This window comes from Leucopleurus acutus (assembly GCF_964270905.1).
Source record: "Leucopleurus acutus genome assembly, chromosome: 19".
In the NCBI taxonomy this organism is placed as follows: Eukaryota; Metazoa; Chordata; class Mammalia; order Artiodactyla; family Delphinidae; genus Leucopleurus; species Leucopleurus acutus.
In genome coordinates, this window is record NC_139161.1 from 15,529,954 (window position 1) to 15,545,738 (window position 15,785).

At 54.3% G+C, this 15,785-nt stretch overlaps 1 protein-coding gene across 2 annotated transcripts in view; it reads right to left on the reverse strand.

Moving 5' to 3' along the window:
• The window catches only part of MRC2 (mannose receptor C-type 2), a gene marked incomplete at its 3' end in the record, with an annotated part of 53,422 nt that overhangs the window by 16,193 nt on the left and 21,444 nt on the right, over positions 1–15,785 (reverse strand). For both annotated transcript variants that reach the window (XM_082861752.1, XM_082861751.1), the window contains exons 2-6: positions 4,520–4,921; positions 3,644–3,817; positions 3,270–3,434; positions 2,992–3,105; positions 2,345–2,491 (exon numbers count right to left, since the gene is read on the reverse strand). In XM_082861752.1, coding sequence (XP_082717878.1) covers positions 2,345–2,491; positions 2,992–3,105; positions 3,270–3,434; positions 3,644–3,817; positions 4,520–4,921 — 1,002 coding nt within the window. The remainder of the gene's footprint in view (positions 1–2,344; positions 2,492–2,991; positions 3,106–3,269; positions 3,435–3,643; positions 3,818–4,519; positions 4,922–15,785) is intronic.

A 15,785-nucleotide genomic window follows, 5' to 3' on the forward strand; every position in this document is an offset into this window, starting at 1 on the left:
GTTTCCTGCTGTAAGATTACAACTTAGCGCGTGTCCACCTCACTTAATAAATGACACAGCCGTCATTGTCTCAAAGAACATCTATGGAGTGTGGCTCCATTAGTCCAGGATGAAGGGGGTGGGGAAACGGGGCCTCCCAGGTCAGCCGCTCGTGAACTCACCGCTGCCTGACAGGCGTCCCCTGGCTGGGATTTTTACTCTTGATCCTCCCCCCACCCCCACCCCCAGCTCCTCTCCCTGAACCCTAGAGCTGAGAAACCAACCGGCCTTAGGCCCTTCCTCACTCCCATTTCCATGCATTTCAAGATCACCCTCTAGGGATCAGGGTCCGCAGGCACCTGATGCAAACAAGCTCTCACTTGGGTCTTGGCACGAGAAAACAAGACTTTACCAAACCACCCACACCATCAGGCTTGGACAGGATTCTGCTGGCTGGGCAAGAAAGCAAGTACCCACTTGAAGCATCGCCCCACTGGGATCCACTCCATCCTGGGAGATGCTCCAGGGTCCAGCCATACTGTCTCTTGGAGACCTGGCAGAGTGGGGAAGGGCTGAGGGCCTGAGCAGCCTCCCTCCGTGGCTCAAGACCTATCGATCATCTCTTGTCAGCCGCTGAGCTAAGACCCAAGGCTGCCTCCTTGGACAGAAGAGTTTAGTGGGTGTGCAGACCCAAGGGCTGTAGGAAGAAGGGAGTTTAGGAAATGAGGACGCTTTGGGGGCGTGACGGCGCCTGCCTCTAAAATGACACGCTTTGAGTGATGAGTCCCGGGAGGCAGAACCACCCAAGAAACTGCTTAGAAAATACACCTCGTGCAGAGAGATGTGGGCCAGGATGAAAGAGGAAATCCACGGCTAGAGACATACCTGCAGGTCCGTGAGGCCCCAGAGGAGAACCCCCCACAGCAGCCACTCTGGGCAGATCCAGGGGACAGAGGACTTGGTGAGGGGCCAGTCCCGATGGGGCCACAGAGAGGCCTGCCCACACTGGCCCTGTGGCCCTCCTTTCAGAAAGGGAAGCCCTGGAACTGGTGCCTGCCCCAGGCTCCCCCTGAGCTGGAGGTGAGACGCCCTAGATGTGGGGGCCAATGTTTGAAACCTTTGCTCCTGACCCCCGAGGGGGTGAGGACAGACAGTGGTGGCCAGTGACCCTGAATCAACCTTCGGCAACACTTCAATGGTCAGAAGCAGAAGTTTTGCTCTGTAAGCTCTTACTTTCTGTTTTGTGGATTTTTTTCTGGTTTTGCTGTATTTTCCGTGTACAAATCCCGTCTTCACCCCATGGCTACTGGACTCCTGCAGTAGCCCCTCCAACCTAAGGAGACGCTCCTTTAAGCCAGGCCAGGTCTCCAGCCTTAAAGCAACCCTGCAATGGGGTTGAGTTTATCCTCAAGTTGCACCTCTGAGACTAAGCTGCGGACCCAAGGCCACACCCCAAAGCGGGTGCCGGCCTCTAGAGCTATCTCGGTGAATCACAAATGTGGACCAGACACTCCCTGCCTTAAAAGTCTGCAAAGGCTCCCACAGCCTACCCGGCCCCACCCAGATTTCACCCAGAAGCCAAGATCCTTCAGGAACTGGCTGCAACCTGCCTTTCTGAACCGTCTTGTTCCCATACCCTCTAATCCAGTACTTTTCAAACTGTACCTGCACATGAATCGCCTAAGGATCTTGGGAAATGCAGGTTCTAATTCAATTAATTGGTGGGGGGGGGGTGCACCTGAGATTCTACATTTATAACGAGCATTTATAACGTCACCTGGGAAGGTGACGCTGTGCTGCTGGACGGCGGACCACACTAAGTGGTTAGCGCCTATACTCTAACCCTTAGTTAGGGAGCAATACTGCCCGTCCTCAAAGCTGCCGCGAGCTCCCAGGCCCCCGTGCCTTTGCACCTGCAGCCCCCGCCAGGGACGCCCCCCTCACACCTCTTTATGCCTCTTTAAACTTATGCTCAACCTGAAAGGCCCAAATCCAATGTCACTTCCAGGAAACCTTCCTTAAGTCTCTGGAGCTTAATCAATTTCTTCTCTAGGCCCCTCTGATATTTATTATACACGTGTTTTATAATAGCACATAACTCAGGACATTCCAATCGAATGTTGAGGTGTCTGTCACCTCCAGCAGGCTGTGACCACCACGAGGACACGGTGAGTCCGGAGGCATTGAACACTGTGCTCAACGAACGTTCCCGGAACGAACTAATGGCACATTTCAGTTTGTTCAGACTTCAGCTGAACCATTAAAAAGAATAGCGAGGATCAGAGACCCCAGTGCTGGGAGGCTGAGCCGCCGGCGGCTGCGGCCCTGACGAGCCCCACCCACGCCCCGCGGCTGCCAGGCTCACCGGGAGGCGGGGGCTCGGCGGCCGTGGCATTGGGCTTCTTCTTGCAGACGTAGGGCAGCGCGATGCTGCAGTCGCGGTTCTGCCAGCCGCCCGACGACTCCGTGCGGATCACTCCGCAATTCTCCTCGCTCGGGTTGTCCGGCTGATCTGTGGGGAGGGCAGGGCGCCAGCGCCCCAGGCGAGAGAAACTCACCCCCTGGCCTGGGAGCCCTACCCCAAACCTCGTGCTCCCTCGGGAGACCTGAGCCCGCTCAGATGCCCAGCGCCCCGCTTCGGCCCTCCTGCTGCCTAACCTGGGCCCACGTGGTCCTGGTGCCTCTGCGCAGCAACCCGTTCCAGCCCCGCCTGCCCGCCCGCCCTGGCCAGGCTGCTGGCGCGCTCGGTGCCCCGGTGCCCGCGGCTGAACGGGTGCGTGGAGAATAAGATCCAGTCCCCTCCCAGGCCCTGTGTCCCGAGGAAGGGGCATCGGTTCCTAATTCGGACAACACACGCCATGGACCAGTGGCGCCCGGTCCAGAAGGGAGTGGAAATCTGCCCCCACCCTCACTGCTCTCCTGGAGTAGGGTACCAGCGAAGGAGCAAATAAGAGACCAAGTGCCTGTGCGCAGGTCCCCTGGCCTCCCTGCGCCCCAAACCCCGCGCCTCACCACTCTCCCAGTTGAGGTACTTGAGAGGCGAGTTGTCCGACCACTGCCAGCCTCCGCTGGTGTCCAGGTCGTTAAGGCCAATCCACAGTGTGGAGCTATAGCCAGTGAGCAGCCCTGACAGCAAGATAGCGACAGTGAGGAAGGGGTCGCCCCATCCCTGGCCCTCCACCCTCTGCCCCACCACCAGCATCCTTACCCCCACCAGCAGAAAGGGCTCAGGGCCCTCCAAAGGCAGGGCAGGTCTGAGGCGCCTGCCCCCCGCCCCGCCCCAGCCTCACCATTGATGTAGGTCTGCTCGTGGATCTCCGTGATGCTCAGCAGATCCGCCCCCTGTTGCTCACAGCTGGCCCAGGCCTCCCTCCAGGACAGCGTGGACTGGAAGTTAAACTGATAGCAGCTGTCCGTCAGCTGGTCCTTGTCCCAGAAGGTCTCACAGTCGTTACCTGCCACCACGATAGCCGAGTGTGGGTCCCTCCCCAGCCCTCCCTCTCCTGCAGGGCCCACAGGGGGTCCCTCCAGGAGTGCAGTGACTCCACACAGGCTGCCCCGTGCTGCGAGGAGAGGCCACTTCCCACTCTGCCCCGCAAGTTCCGCCACCCGCTCGCGTCCCCCAGGGCCAGCCTCCCGCCAGCCCCGCCTGCTCCACTCTCACTCTTGATGGGGCAGAAGCCCCAGCGCTCGTCCTTGCCGTAGTCCTGGGTGGTGGCGCACCACAGGTGCCCGTCCTCGCGGCCTGTGCTGGTGCAGCCGTGGAACCACTGGTTGTCATACTTGAAGGGGATGGTGCACGGCTTCCCGTGGGAGTTGCCCTGGATGGTGTAGACCTCTGCAGGAGAGGGGAGCCAAGACCTTGGCACCTGGACCCCAGAGGCTGCCTATCCCTCAGACAAAAACCCCTATAACCCTGGGAGCCGGGGTGGGCAGGGGTCAGCAGAGAGTGGGAGGGGCAGTGGCACCAGACTGTGGCTTTAACGCTCCCTCTGCCGTCAGGTCAGCCCAGGAGCCTGGGAGAGGGCCTACTGCTCATCCCATAGGGCTGGGAAGGGGGCCCCGCAGTGCCCCTTAATGCCTGTCCAAAATCCAGCTGGCCCTCACGCCAAATTCTATCTTGGAACTCCCAGGAAAGGACCCTTAGGATGAAGCTGCCCACCAGGAAAGGCCCCTCTCACTGGGTGACTCTGGTTCCTGTTCACCCCTGCAAAATGGGGATCAAGACCCCTGTGGAGGATTACCCTGGGGTCTCCCCTGAAGAGTGGGCCTGGGGGAAGGGATTTCTCATTTTACGTTCTACACTGTTGTACTGTCTGAGGTCTTTACAAGAGTGTATTAACTTCGTAATTTTTAAAAAAGCAAATTATAGGCTTTGAAGTTCATTTTCTCAATTATTCCAAAATGCTTCCCACTGCAATGAAAGAGGTGCCTGCCAGAGGTCTGCAGAGGCCAAGGTTTTGTCACCCCAGCATCTGCCCTTGTGGCTCTAGGCCCCGGACACGAGGACCCCAGCCCTGCCCTGCCAGCAGCCTCTCACCATAGTAGGGCCGAGCACACAGATCCTCATCGCTGCCATAGATGCGCCACTGGCCGCTGCGGGTCTGGTCGCCGCGCTCAGGGGTGCCAGCCTTGGACGTGTTGCTGGAACGGCCCCCCAGGAGCAGGGACAGCTGGTCACCCAGTGTGCGACAGTGCCAGCGAAGATTCAGTGCCTCCCGGTCACACTCGTACATGCCCAGGGAGGCGGTGGTGTTGGTGCCCGGCCAGCCTGTGCCCAGGCACTGCATGGTGCCCAGGTTGAAGAGCCGGTTTCGGGAGACCCACTTCCAGCGCTGGGCAGGAAGGCTGGCATTGCAGGCTGGGGAGACTCGGACTTGCCCACCTTGGGTCTCCAGGCAGCCCTGCAGTCCATGGCTGAAGATGAGGAAGACGTTGGGTTCTGGAAGGGAAGGCAGGACACGAGGCCATCACAGGGGTCTCCTGGCCGCCCTTGACGGCCAGGCCGCCTGCAGACACTGACCATGATCCTGGTGCTGGGCTGTGAGCCTTCTCTCATATGATAAATCACTCAGTCTTCACTACTGGCCCTTTGGGTGTTGGCAAGAGGCACTGCTGTCCCCCTGTGCCCAGTCAAGGCAGAGCCTAGGCGACCAGCCTCTGTTCTAGCCCCCTGCCACCTGAAGGTAGGACTCAGCCTTCCGTCCCACCCCCCTAAAGCAAACCCAACTCCATATGGCAAGTTGGGAACTGTTGACTTTTCTGAAGATCTTATGAGGACGGTGAAGGTGTTCACATCACACACCACGCTGCAACCTTTATCCCAACCTCTGTTACGTAGCGCTGTTTTTCCGCCAGAGTTCTCCAGCCTGGAGTCGCTTTGTCTCACTCTCCCCTCCTGCTCCTCAGATGCAGCGGCTCCATCTTCTCCTCTCATTTAGAATCTTCCCAAACAACTCACCACACCCGCCCCCAGCAAAACCCAACCATTCATGTCCCATAACCATCTCACTCCTTAGATTTTAGACAGAGCTTAGCTCTCTGGCTTCCCCAATCCTGCATCTTCTCACCCATCACCTCACTGAGCAGACACTCTATGAAAGACACTGAAATCCAACCTGCCCCCTGCACACCTACTTTACAGATGAAGAAATCAAGATTTAAATTTAGAGGAGGTAGATCAATGGTTGCCTGGGGCTGGGTTGGGGTGATGGGAATGGGGAGTGACTGGGGAAAGGTACAGCGTTTCTTTGGGGGGGTGATGAAAATGTGCTAAAATTAGATTGTCATGATAGTTGCACAATTCTGTGAACATACTAAAACCCAATTAAAGGCACATTTTAAATGGGTGAGTTTTACAATCTGTGAATTGTATCTCAAAAGCTGTGATTATATCTTAAAGTGTTTGAGAGAGAGAAAGGACGAAACTGACGTGAGTTTGAGCTGTGAAGCGACCCACTCATGGTACCAAACAGCCAGTAAGCGAACCCAGGTCTCTGTGACACCGTTTCACCACCTCCTTCTTGTTCCTTAGCTGCCACTTAGTACACGACACACACATGCAGCACATCTCAGTCTCCAGAGCACGTCTGCATCCACTGGCCCTTCAGGATTATTTTCATGCCTTGAAAGCATGAGTCTGACTGCTAGGGTTCAAATCTCTGCTCTGCCACTCAATGTGGGAGTTGGGCACGCGGCTTGGTTTCCTCATCGTGAGACTACTGTCAACGTTAAATGAGATAAGACATGCAAAGTGTTTGGAACGGGGTCTAGCGCACAGTAAGAGCACCATAAATGTTGATGATGATGATGATGATGATTCCGTATTATAGGCAAAGTATTTGACTAGGGGTAGTAGAACAATTTGACCAGAGTCACAAGGCTGAAATTTGGCCCCAGTCTTCTGAGTCCAAGCCCCAGACCTTTCTGTTCCACCATGCTGGCCTTGGCATTCCTCTGTAAGTCATTCTTCATGGCCAGGCAGCGTGATCTTTTAAAGATGTAAATAAGTTGTAAAAAAAAATTTTTTAAATAATATTGGAGTGTTGAAGGTCATAAAGAAAACAGCGATAACTTCAATAACATAATAATTTTTTCATGGCATGAAAAATGCCATAAAAAATCAAAATTCAAGTGACAAAAATATGTATAACTTACGAGAGGCAAATAGTTTATTGCCTAAAATGAAAAGAGCTTTTATAAAAAATACAATAAATTATGAGTAAAATGGCACCAAGATAGTAGAAAATGAATAAAAGATATGTATACACAGCTAAAAAAAAAAGAAGAAATGCAATTGGTTCTTAAATATTTGAAATGACAGCCTCTCTCACAGTAAAAGAAAAGCAATATAAGTCAGATTAGTCTCTCTCCTGCCTTCAAAGGCAATTCATCATTCTGCAAATAAAATTCATACTACTTACTATGAGCCACGAGACCCTACATGTTCTGGTCCTGCCTACCAGTCTGATCTCATATGATACTACTGTCCCTTGCTCAGGTCAAGGACCTCCTGGCCCCTTCTTGAACAGGCCTCTTTCCTGCCTCAGGGCCTTTGCACTGCTCCCTCTGCCTCAAAAAAAGTCACATCTTTAGAGAGGCCCTCCCTGATCTCCCAATCTAAAGTGGTAACCACAGTTATTCTCTAGCATAATTCTCTTCACAGCATTTATTGTTATCTGGTATTTTTTCCAACATCCGGGTTATCTGTGAGTCTGGGCCTACTGACTATTTTTTCTGTTGATTATGCGTCACTTTTTCCTGCTGCCTGCCATGTCTAGTAATTTTTATTACATACTGGATATAGTGGATAATGTTACGAGGAGTCTGGAGTTTTTTTTGGCGTATTGGACTTGTAGATGACATGTTACAGGGAGTCTGGACTTTTTATCTTCGTAAAAAGAATGCTGAGTTTTGTTGTGGCAGGCAGTTAAGTCACTGCTGGATCATCTCGATCCCGGAGAAGCTTTGGTTTTACGTTTTGCTAGGGTGGGGTTGTTTGCGTTTTTCTGTTCAGTCTTAAGGTGTGGCCCTTAGCCTTGGGTTTAATCCTAGATGAGGCCTTCTAGAGTTTTCAAAGAAAACCTTAGGCAATTACTCAGCTCCTCTAACTTGGTGGAACTTGAATTCCAAACTCTTGTTTCCCCAGCACCAGGCAGCACCTGCAATCTCTTCCTCCAGCTGCTGTTTCTCGCTGGGCTCCTTAAAGCGTCGCTCTGCCCACGCACAGTTTACAAGCAGCCAAGGATTTGAGGAGAACTTGTAGGAGGACGTCTCCTGCCTTTCCAGGATTCTCCCTCTTGATTTTCAGCTCTTCTGGTAGCCCCACACTCTGACCGGTAAAGATGTTTGAGCTCCCAAGCCTGGGCAGGGCTCTCAGGAGGAACAGCTGCTGAAGTGAACCACTCGCTCAGCAGCCTCTTCTCTTTCAAGGACTGTTTCCTCCCCAGCATCTGTCTGGTTTCAATTGCTCTCAAACCACTGTATTTTATATTTTGTCCTTAGTCGATAAGGACCCTTGGCCAGAGAATTAGACTAATACAAGCTAACCTGCCATTTCCAGAACCAGAGCTCATGATCGGACGTGGTTTTGTTTATTTTCTGTCTCCCCTCTTGTTCAGAAGCTTCCAAGGACTTCATCTTCACACTATATTCCCCAGTACCTGTAACTCTGCCCAACATACGGTAATACTTAATATAATAACGAATGAATGAATGAATTTCATGCCTAAATAACAATCACAACCAACCCGTCTAACTTTCTGCTCCTTGTCCCGGCTGCCAAATTCATTTTCCTAAAACAGAGCGCCCACATCTCCTGCCGCCGCGTGTTTGAAACTCCGCAGTGGGAAGGCCAGTGGGGAGGGACACCGGTCACTCTATTCTCTGACAACACCGGGATGGGGGTCCTCTCGGGGCAAGACACGGGTGACTTCCTAAAGGACCAACGAGGGCGACTGCCACAGCCAATCCTCCCCCGCTGCCCTCACCCCAACCCTCCCTTCCGGCCCCCCTCCAGGAACCATAAACTGGCCCAGGACTTGATCCAGGCCTGTCTGAGCCTTTGATTGGATCGGGCATTTGATCCTCAGAAACTCCACTCCAGCGAGGAGAGTCAGTGATAACAGAAAGTGGCCCTTGGCAGGCGGTAGGGAGAGGGCGTGGGACCGGAAAAGGGAGAAAGTCGTGCTTGCTTTTATAGGCGCTCCTGGAGATGGGCGGGCTGGACATGCAGCTCAGAACGCCCCAGGAGCCCACGGCAGCCCAGGGGGACAGTAGCTCCCCCTCCTCCCTGACCAGAAAACCCACGCATGGTCTACATCAAGTCGTAACAAATGGCAAATGCAGGGTCTGAAAGAGGCCCGTGGGGTCGGGAGACGCCACCTTCTCACCTCTCGGCAGATGAGGAAACCGAGGCCCAGAGGGCAAGAGAGCAGGACGCCCAATCGCGGTACCTTTCAAGGCCTCCGTTTCCTCCTCTGTCACGTGGATCACTGCGCAAGTCCCCTCCTCACTCAGCTGTCCTAGGTTCTGGGTTCAAATCCACATATCTACCTGGAGCGCCTGCTCTGTGCACGGTATGTCCCAGGCAACGCGGGGAACACGAGGAAACACACAGCACCCTCCTAGTTAGAGGACAGTGGGTTTGGACGCAGCAGGACATGAGGCCAAACGAGCCCTTCAAGTCCAAGTGTCTGGGGGTGGCGCAGAGAGCTGAGTCTTCAGAGTCTGAAGTCACTGAGGATCCGCAGGGGGCAGAAGGTGAGGAATGCGGGTCACAGAAGTGCCTTGGCGGCAGCAAATGAGAAAAGGATAAGGAACTTGGGAGCGGCGGGGAGGCTGAGGCCAATTCTCAGCGGTGGAACCCAGGGGCTTTGCCGAGCAGGGGGCTGCGGGACTCTAGGGAGAGCGTTTTCCGCTCAGAGTCGAAGGGCGGGAGGAAGGAAGCTCTTTCTCAAGGGGCCAATGGAAGCAGAGATGAAGCCCAGCCTTGGCCGAGCCAGAAACGCTCAGGCGAGAGGGAAGGGAACCAGGCATTTTGAGAACTGCCTCTGTGTGCTTCGCATGCACGGTCTCCGCGGGCACACGGGAAGCGGCAGAGGGAGCTCAAAGCGCGGAGGCCTGATGCCCCCCACCTCCCAAGAAGGTCCCCTCCAGCCTCACCCAGCCCCCTAGCCCCGCTCCACTCACTTGGGGAGCCTCAGGTGGCAATGCAGGGAGTGGGAGTGGCCCCCACTAGGACCTCGGTAGGGTCCTCAGCAAGGACAAAGATGACCCCTTGTATCTGGATGGCAACCACACCGACACCACAACGCCAGGCACCCAGTTGTGGGCCACGATGCACTTGTTCAGGGAGTGAATGAATGAATGAGGCCAGGGAGGGAACTGTGCATCGAAAACCAACTGCACGTCATTCATTCATTTGTTCAACAAATATTCCCTGAGATTCTCACAGGTGGCAGGCAGGGTGCCAGGCACAGAGGGTGTAAGGATGAGCTACCCAGATACAACCCAGCCCCTGTCACCATACGGGCTGGCGGGAGCCAGGCTCAGCGTGGAACATACGGGGACGATAACGGAATCCCTGACCTCGTGGAGCTGCCCGTAGTCTCTGGTCTTTGTTTTTGTCTACCTAGCAAACTTCCCACTCTCTTCCCCTTATTATTTATAAAGTATTTTCCTGCATCTCTAGCTATGTGAGTGGGCACGAGGCTCACTACTGGCCAATAATCATGTCCATCCCCCTGGCTACAGTGACTGGCACTTAAACAGGGCTGATCAGAGTCCTCTCCTGGAGCCCTGACGTCTCCTCTCTCTGTTCACGTGGCTAAACTGGGGCTGCCAACGGCCACGTTTCCTACCATGAGGAAAAGATCTTTCTGTTGTAAGCAAGGAAGGAGATAATATGGAAAGAGACGCAGAGCTGAGAGACGGAAGGAGAGGACGTGAGTCCTTGTGGTGCAGAATGTCCAGCCCCAGCCCCTGGGTCCCTGCGGCTCTTCCTCCGCACTGTGCATCACTCGGGATCATTTGCAGCCACATCCCTTTCTCTTTTTTTGCTGAGCTGGTTTGCATCGCGCTTTTGTCCTTGTAACCAAAGAATCCTGATAAACACACAACCCTAGGTCCATGGACCAGTCTGGAACACTGGTCCATGCTCCTTACTCCCCTGGAGGCATTGTTCCAGAGTCCCCTCTGACCGTCAGACCAATGATGAGCTTCTTGGGCCGGTGGCTGCCTCTGGGATCGTATCTCTGGCGGCTCCCCCAGAGACTTTCTCATTCATGACAATGACAAGCATTTACGAAACACTGAACTAGATACTATAGGGAAATTAAGGATGTGGCTTCTGCCCTCAAGATGTTTACAGTGAAGCTGGAGATGCAGAACTCACAAAGCAATCCATGAAAAAGTTACAAGCAACACATCAACAAGTGTGCAAAACAGTCAGATCTAATTTATACCACATGGTTGGGGGTAAATGGATAGAAATGGATTTCCCAGGTAACTGAAGGAATCTTTCTGGTGTGGAATCCATACTTCCTTGCTTCTCAGATATCCAGGGCATCACCCTGGAAATTTATTCCCGTGCTCAGAGGTAACTGGGTTTTAAAGATATCTGCCCTACACTGAGTAACCCCACCTCCTCCCTCCGGGTTGAGGGTCACTGTGGCCTCCTTTCCTTTCCCGTCTGCTGTAAGGTACACACAATGTGCTGGTCCTGAGGCTGAGTGCAGAGGCTCACAACTGTCTGTTTCTCAGCAGCAAACCTCTCAGCTGTCCCTGCAGCTTCCCGGACTCAGCCCAGCAGCAGAGGCAGCCAGAGGTCTGACCTCCGATGAGACGGCTGTTCCCCATCACAAGCTGAAGACATCACGCTGAAGGAAGCGGAGGGGAAGTTCACTCGAGCTGAAGGAAGCGGAGGGGAGGTTCACTCGAGCACAGTGCCTGGCACACAGCAGGCTCTCCACAAATATCTACTGAACGAGGGACACGTCAAACAAAACCCTGAAAGGCGCAAGCAGAGACAAGGACACGGAGGGTTTTCCAAGTTCGGGGAATGGCAGAATCAAAGACTGGGGACCCAGCAAACAGCCTGGCTCAGCTCCTAGAGAGCTGGGGACCAGGGACCAGCTGGCGAGCCTGGGGAGAGCTGACCATATTTGGTCCCAGAGGGCGCAGCAGGGTGGCCTCCAGCCGCTGAGTCTCTCCCCGCACCACCCGCCCCCCTCCCCAGCCGTCTCCCCCTTTGGCACCCCTCCCCAGGCCACGCAGAGGCCAGGGGTCATCCCAGGGAGAGCCACAGCCCCCGCAGGGCTGCCAGCCAAAAGGAGCAGCTGTTTTCAATGAGCCACTTGGCCCTGAGGCCAGGCCTGGAAATGTCCGAGTCAGCAGAAGCTGCCAGTTCCGCCCTGCAGAGGGGCCAACCCTGGGGACCAGGCGTCCCACCCTGCGCCACCCTCTGCTAGAGGCTGTGTCCATGTCCCTGCACGCACACCGGACCTGGGGGGGCGGGCGGCAGGGCATTCCTTCCGTGGAGGGCAGGGGAGTCACACGCCTTCGAGGCCCAATACTCTGCCCAGCCGTGCAGCATCGCCACCAAAATCCTGAGCTAGTGTGGGCTTCCCCCTCTACCGCCCACCCGCCAGGCTCTTCCTACTCTCCGGCCTCCTCCCCAGCAGCCCCTCCACTCCAGCCAGGCCAAACTGCTGGTCCATTACAGAGCATGGGACGGAACCGAACACACACAGCCCCGAGGAGGCTCCGCGGCTGTCCCACGCACGCTGTGTGCAGTGTCTCTCTCACTCTCTCCAGCAGCAGTCAACCTCCTCTAGAGACGCTCTTTTCCCCCCTTAAAATGTCTGTATTGCACGATGTGATATGCTGTGTCTTAAGATGTTAAAGCAAACTCTGGCAGAGAATGGGTTAAGAGATGGGCTTGTCACCTAATACATGCAAGAGGATGGTGTGAAGGGGGGATAGGAATTCCGGTAAATTCGGAAAGGCAGCTTTCACCCTCCCATGGCTCTGCCTGGGTCCCCCAGGCGGTGCCGGCTGAGGGGAGCTGGCCCCTGGGGCTCTCGGAGACGCAAATCCTCACCCGCCCTGACCTTCACCCCGTGGCGATTTAAGAGTGTTTGATCTCATGCCCTGCTGTCTTTTGTCTTCTCAGACTAAAGCATCACGATATTTTCGGCCCGTCCTTTCCCAGGCCCCATCTTGTACGAAGGCTAGGAAGGGCGGGGGATGCCGAGCCCCAAATCGCCTCTAACCTCTGGGGAGACCCTGCACCCCTCTGCTCACGGGCAGCTCCCGCAGCCTCGCTCCCCTGCCTGGTCCCCACGTCTCTTTCTCTACTAGAGCATCCCAGGGGCGGGCCCACCTTGACCCCATCCTCCCTCACGCCCGCCTCCAGGACCCGAGGTGCTGGGCCCAGCCCGTCCTCGGAGTTCCGGGTCTTCGTGGCCGCTGCGCCCCCCCCCCACCTAGGCCGTGCGCCCTCCTTCCGCGATGCGCTCCCATCTCCGCGGCGCGGCCCGGGGCCTTTGGGCGCAGACCCCTCCCCCAGCCCCGCCGCGGCCACGAGGTCCGCCAGGCTCCCCAGCCCAGCTCTGCGAACCCCAGGTCGGCGGCCTCCGGCGCGCCGTCTGTTAGCCCGCAGCCAAAATAAACAGCCCAAAGCCACTTCCTTCCCCGGGGGGCAACTTTCACAACAACGGCCGGCTCCGGTCGTGGCGGGAAGTGGCCTTCTGGGCCAGGACAATCCAACCTCACTGACCAGCCAGCGAAGGGCAGGATCCAGGACCCGCGGCTGGGGCCGGGTCCAGCTCCTCATTCGACCCTGGAAGGGAGCGCGCGTGGGTGGGGGCGTAGCCGTCCCGGCGCAGAAATCACGCGCCCGCCGCCCGCGCCGGCCTCCGCGGAGCCACACTTGTTTTACTTCTCCGTGGGAGTCGTCAGCAGATTATTTCATAAAAGCACGGATAGGAGAGCCCCAGCCCCAGCGCTGCATTAGATGCTTCATACCTCTGATTTAGGATGAGTAAATGAATGAGTGAAAGGATTTATAATAAAGGAGACACCGGGACAAACAGAGAGAGCGACTTTTAAAAAATTTAGTTTGGGGAATTCCCTGGCGGCCCAGTGGTTAGGCCTCCTCGCTTTCACTGCGGGGGCGGGGGGAGGGTTGGTTCAACTGGCCAAACAAAAAAAAAATTAGCTTTGCCAAAGTGGCTGCAGAAGTGGGGGGGGGCAGTAACTTAAAGCTAAAATACTAGAAGCCCCCCCCGCCCCCCTACTGCTTACTGCAGAGTCAACAGAAAGGAAGAAAAAATCTCCTTTAGGCCTTTCTGTATTTTCCACAGTGAAGATTTTTTTCAAACAAAGAAAGAGAAACGTGTGGGGAATTAAACTAAAATCTAATGATTTGTTTGTGAGAAACTGAGGTTTCAAATATAAACCATTGGATTCGCAAGAACTATTTTATGAACAATTTTTCGTTTTTCTTTTGGCTGCGTTGGGTCTTCGTTGCTGCGTGCGGGCTTTCTCTAGTTGCGGCGAGTGGGCTTCTCACTGCGGTGGTTTCTCTTGTTGTGGAGCACAGGCTCTAGGTGCGTGGGCTTCAGTAGTTGTGGCTCACGGGCTCTAGAGCACAGGCTCAGTAGTTGTGGCGCACGAGCTTAGTTGCTCTGCGGCATGTGGGACCAGGGCTCGAACCCGTGTCCCCTGCATTGGCAGGCAGATTCTTAGCCACTGCGCCACCAGGGAAGCCCAACAATTTCTAACTAACGGTCTTTCACATAACATAGAAAAAAGGGTAGGATCCCTCCCCCCCATTCACACAACACAATGAGTTCCTCATTGGCTAAGTGCCCCTTGAGGGCTCAGGTTCTATCCTCCGCCTCTCCATGTCCCCAGCGTTTGCCTGCCATAGTCTGGACTCACAAATGTCGAATGACAGAATGAATATGAACTGGAGGGTCTTAGAATTCATCTTGTCAGTCCTTTAGAATTTGGAAACCGAAACACAGAAAGGTTAAGTGACTTGTCCAAGGACATTCAAACAACTGGAACCATGACCTTTCCATTAGGACTAAACCTTATTCAAGTCCTGAACCGTATCACACCAGTATCTGCTTATATAAGTTGACCATATCATTTATTGTCTCATGTTGAGAATGAGAAGGGGAGTTACTAATAATTACAGCACTACAACAAGCTTGAGCCAGGGCTGTCCCAGGCAAACTAGGACATATGGTCACCCTGCACTTATGGAAAGAGACCACAAATAATGATACAAGTTAATGTTTACCATACACTTGGCTAGGTACCCGGCACCGGCTTCCCAGGCTTTCTCGTTAATCCTCACAGCAATGCTCAGAAATAGGTAAAATTCCTATCTCCATTTGACAGATAAGGAAACAGGTATTAAATAACGGAGAGATCAATTCTTTTGATAACACAGTTAATAAGGGGCGGAGCAGAGACGGGAGACCAGGAAGACTGGTCAGTTCCAAACAACTATTCCAGGCACTTGAAACTGATAAGCCACAAGCAAGGTGCATTTGGCCGTCACGGTATGTGACAGAAAAGTGAGCGAGCATTGAAAACTGGAGGGATTTCACATAAAAATCTGCATTTCCAACTCTCTCAGGAACATTGGGAGGCCTGACAGTGCTGAGCCAGTGTGCCTGTAAGGCGCCAGTCACAGTTTCTGGGTGGAGCTGCCCACCTGAGAGGGGGCTCACCGGTTTGCCACAGTCCCCACCCACCCCTTTTGCATCCCAGCCCCCACTCCAACACTGAAGTGGAAGGAGAATGGCCATATGTTATCATGTTGGCACTACTGTTTTTATCAGAGTGCAGAAACATTCTTCAATATCCTGGTCTCTATTAAGAATGACCAGAGGGGTGTGCCTATTTCAAAACCGAAAAAAAAAAAAAAGTGTGTTGGGGGGTCCCCTCTAAATTAGGCTCCACTGCCCAGCAACCATAATGTCCCTGTGACTCGCTGCATTCCTTTCTCGAGACGTGTCTGAAACACAGCACAATATGATTCTGAGAACTCCTGACACGATTCACCACAAGCTTTTGCTCCACTCGCTGGCAGTTCCGTGACCTTCTGATGTGGCAACATTCAAGGACTTGTTTGGTTCTCGAAGCAAGGCACGGATGGCACTCTTTTTAAAGTTGTGATGAGAAAAACAACTCCTTGGAGTTGCTGCCTCGGCACTTTACCGTATGACAAACCTGCTCACACCCAGAGTCTGGACATTTAGATAAGGGTCTGAGTTTGGGATTCCCAC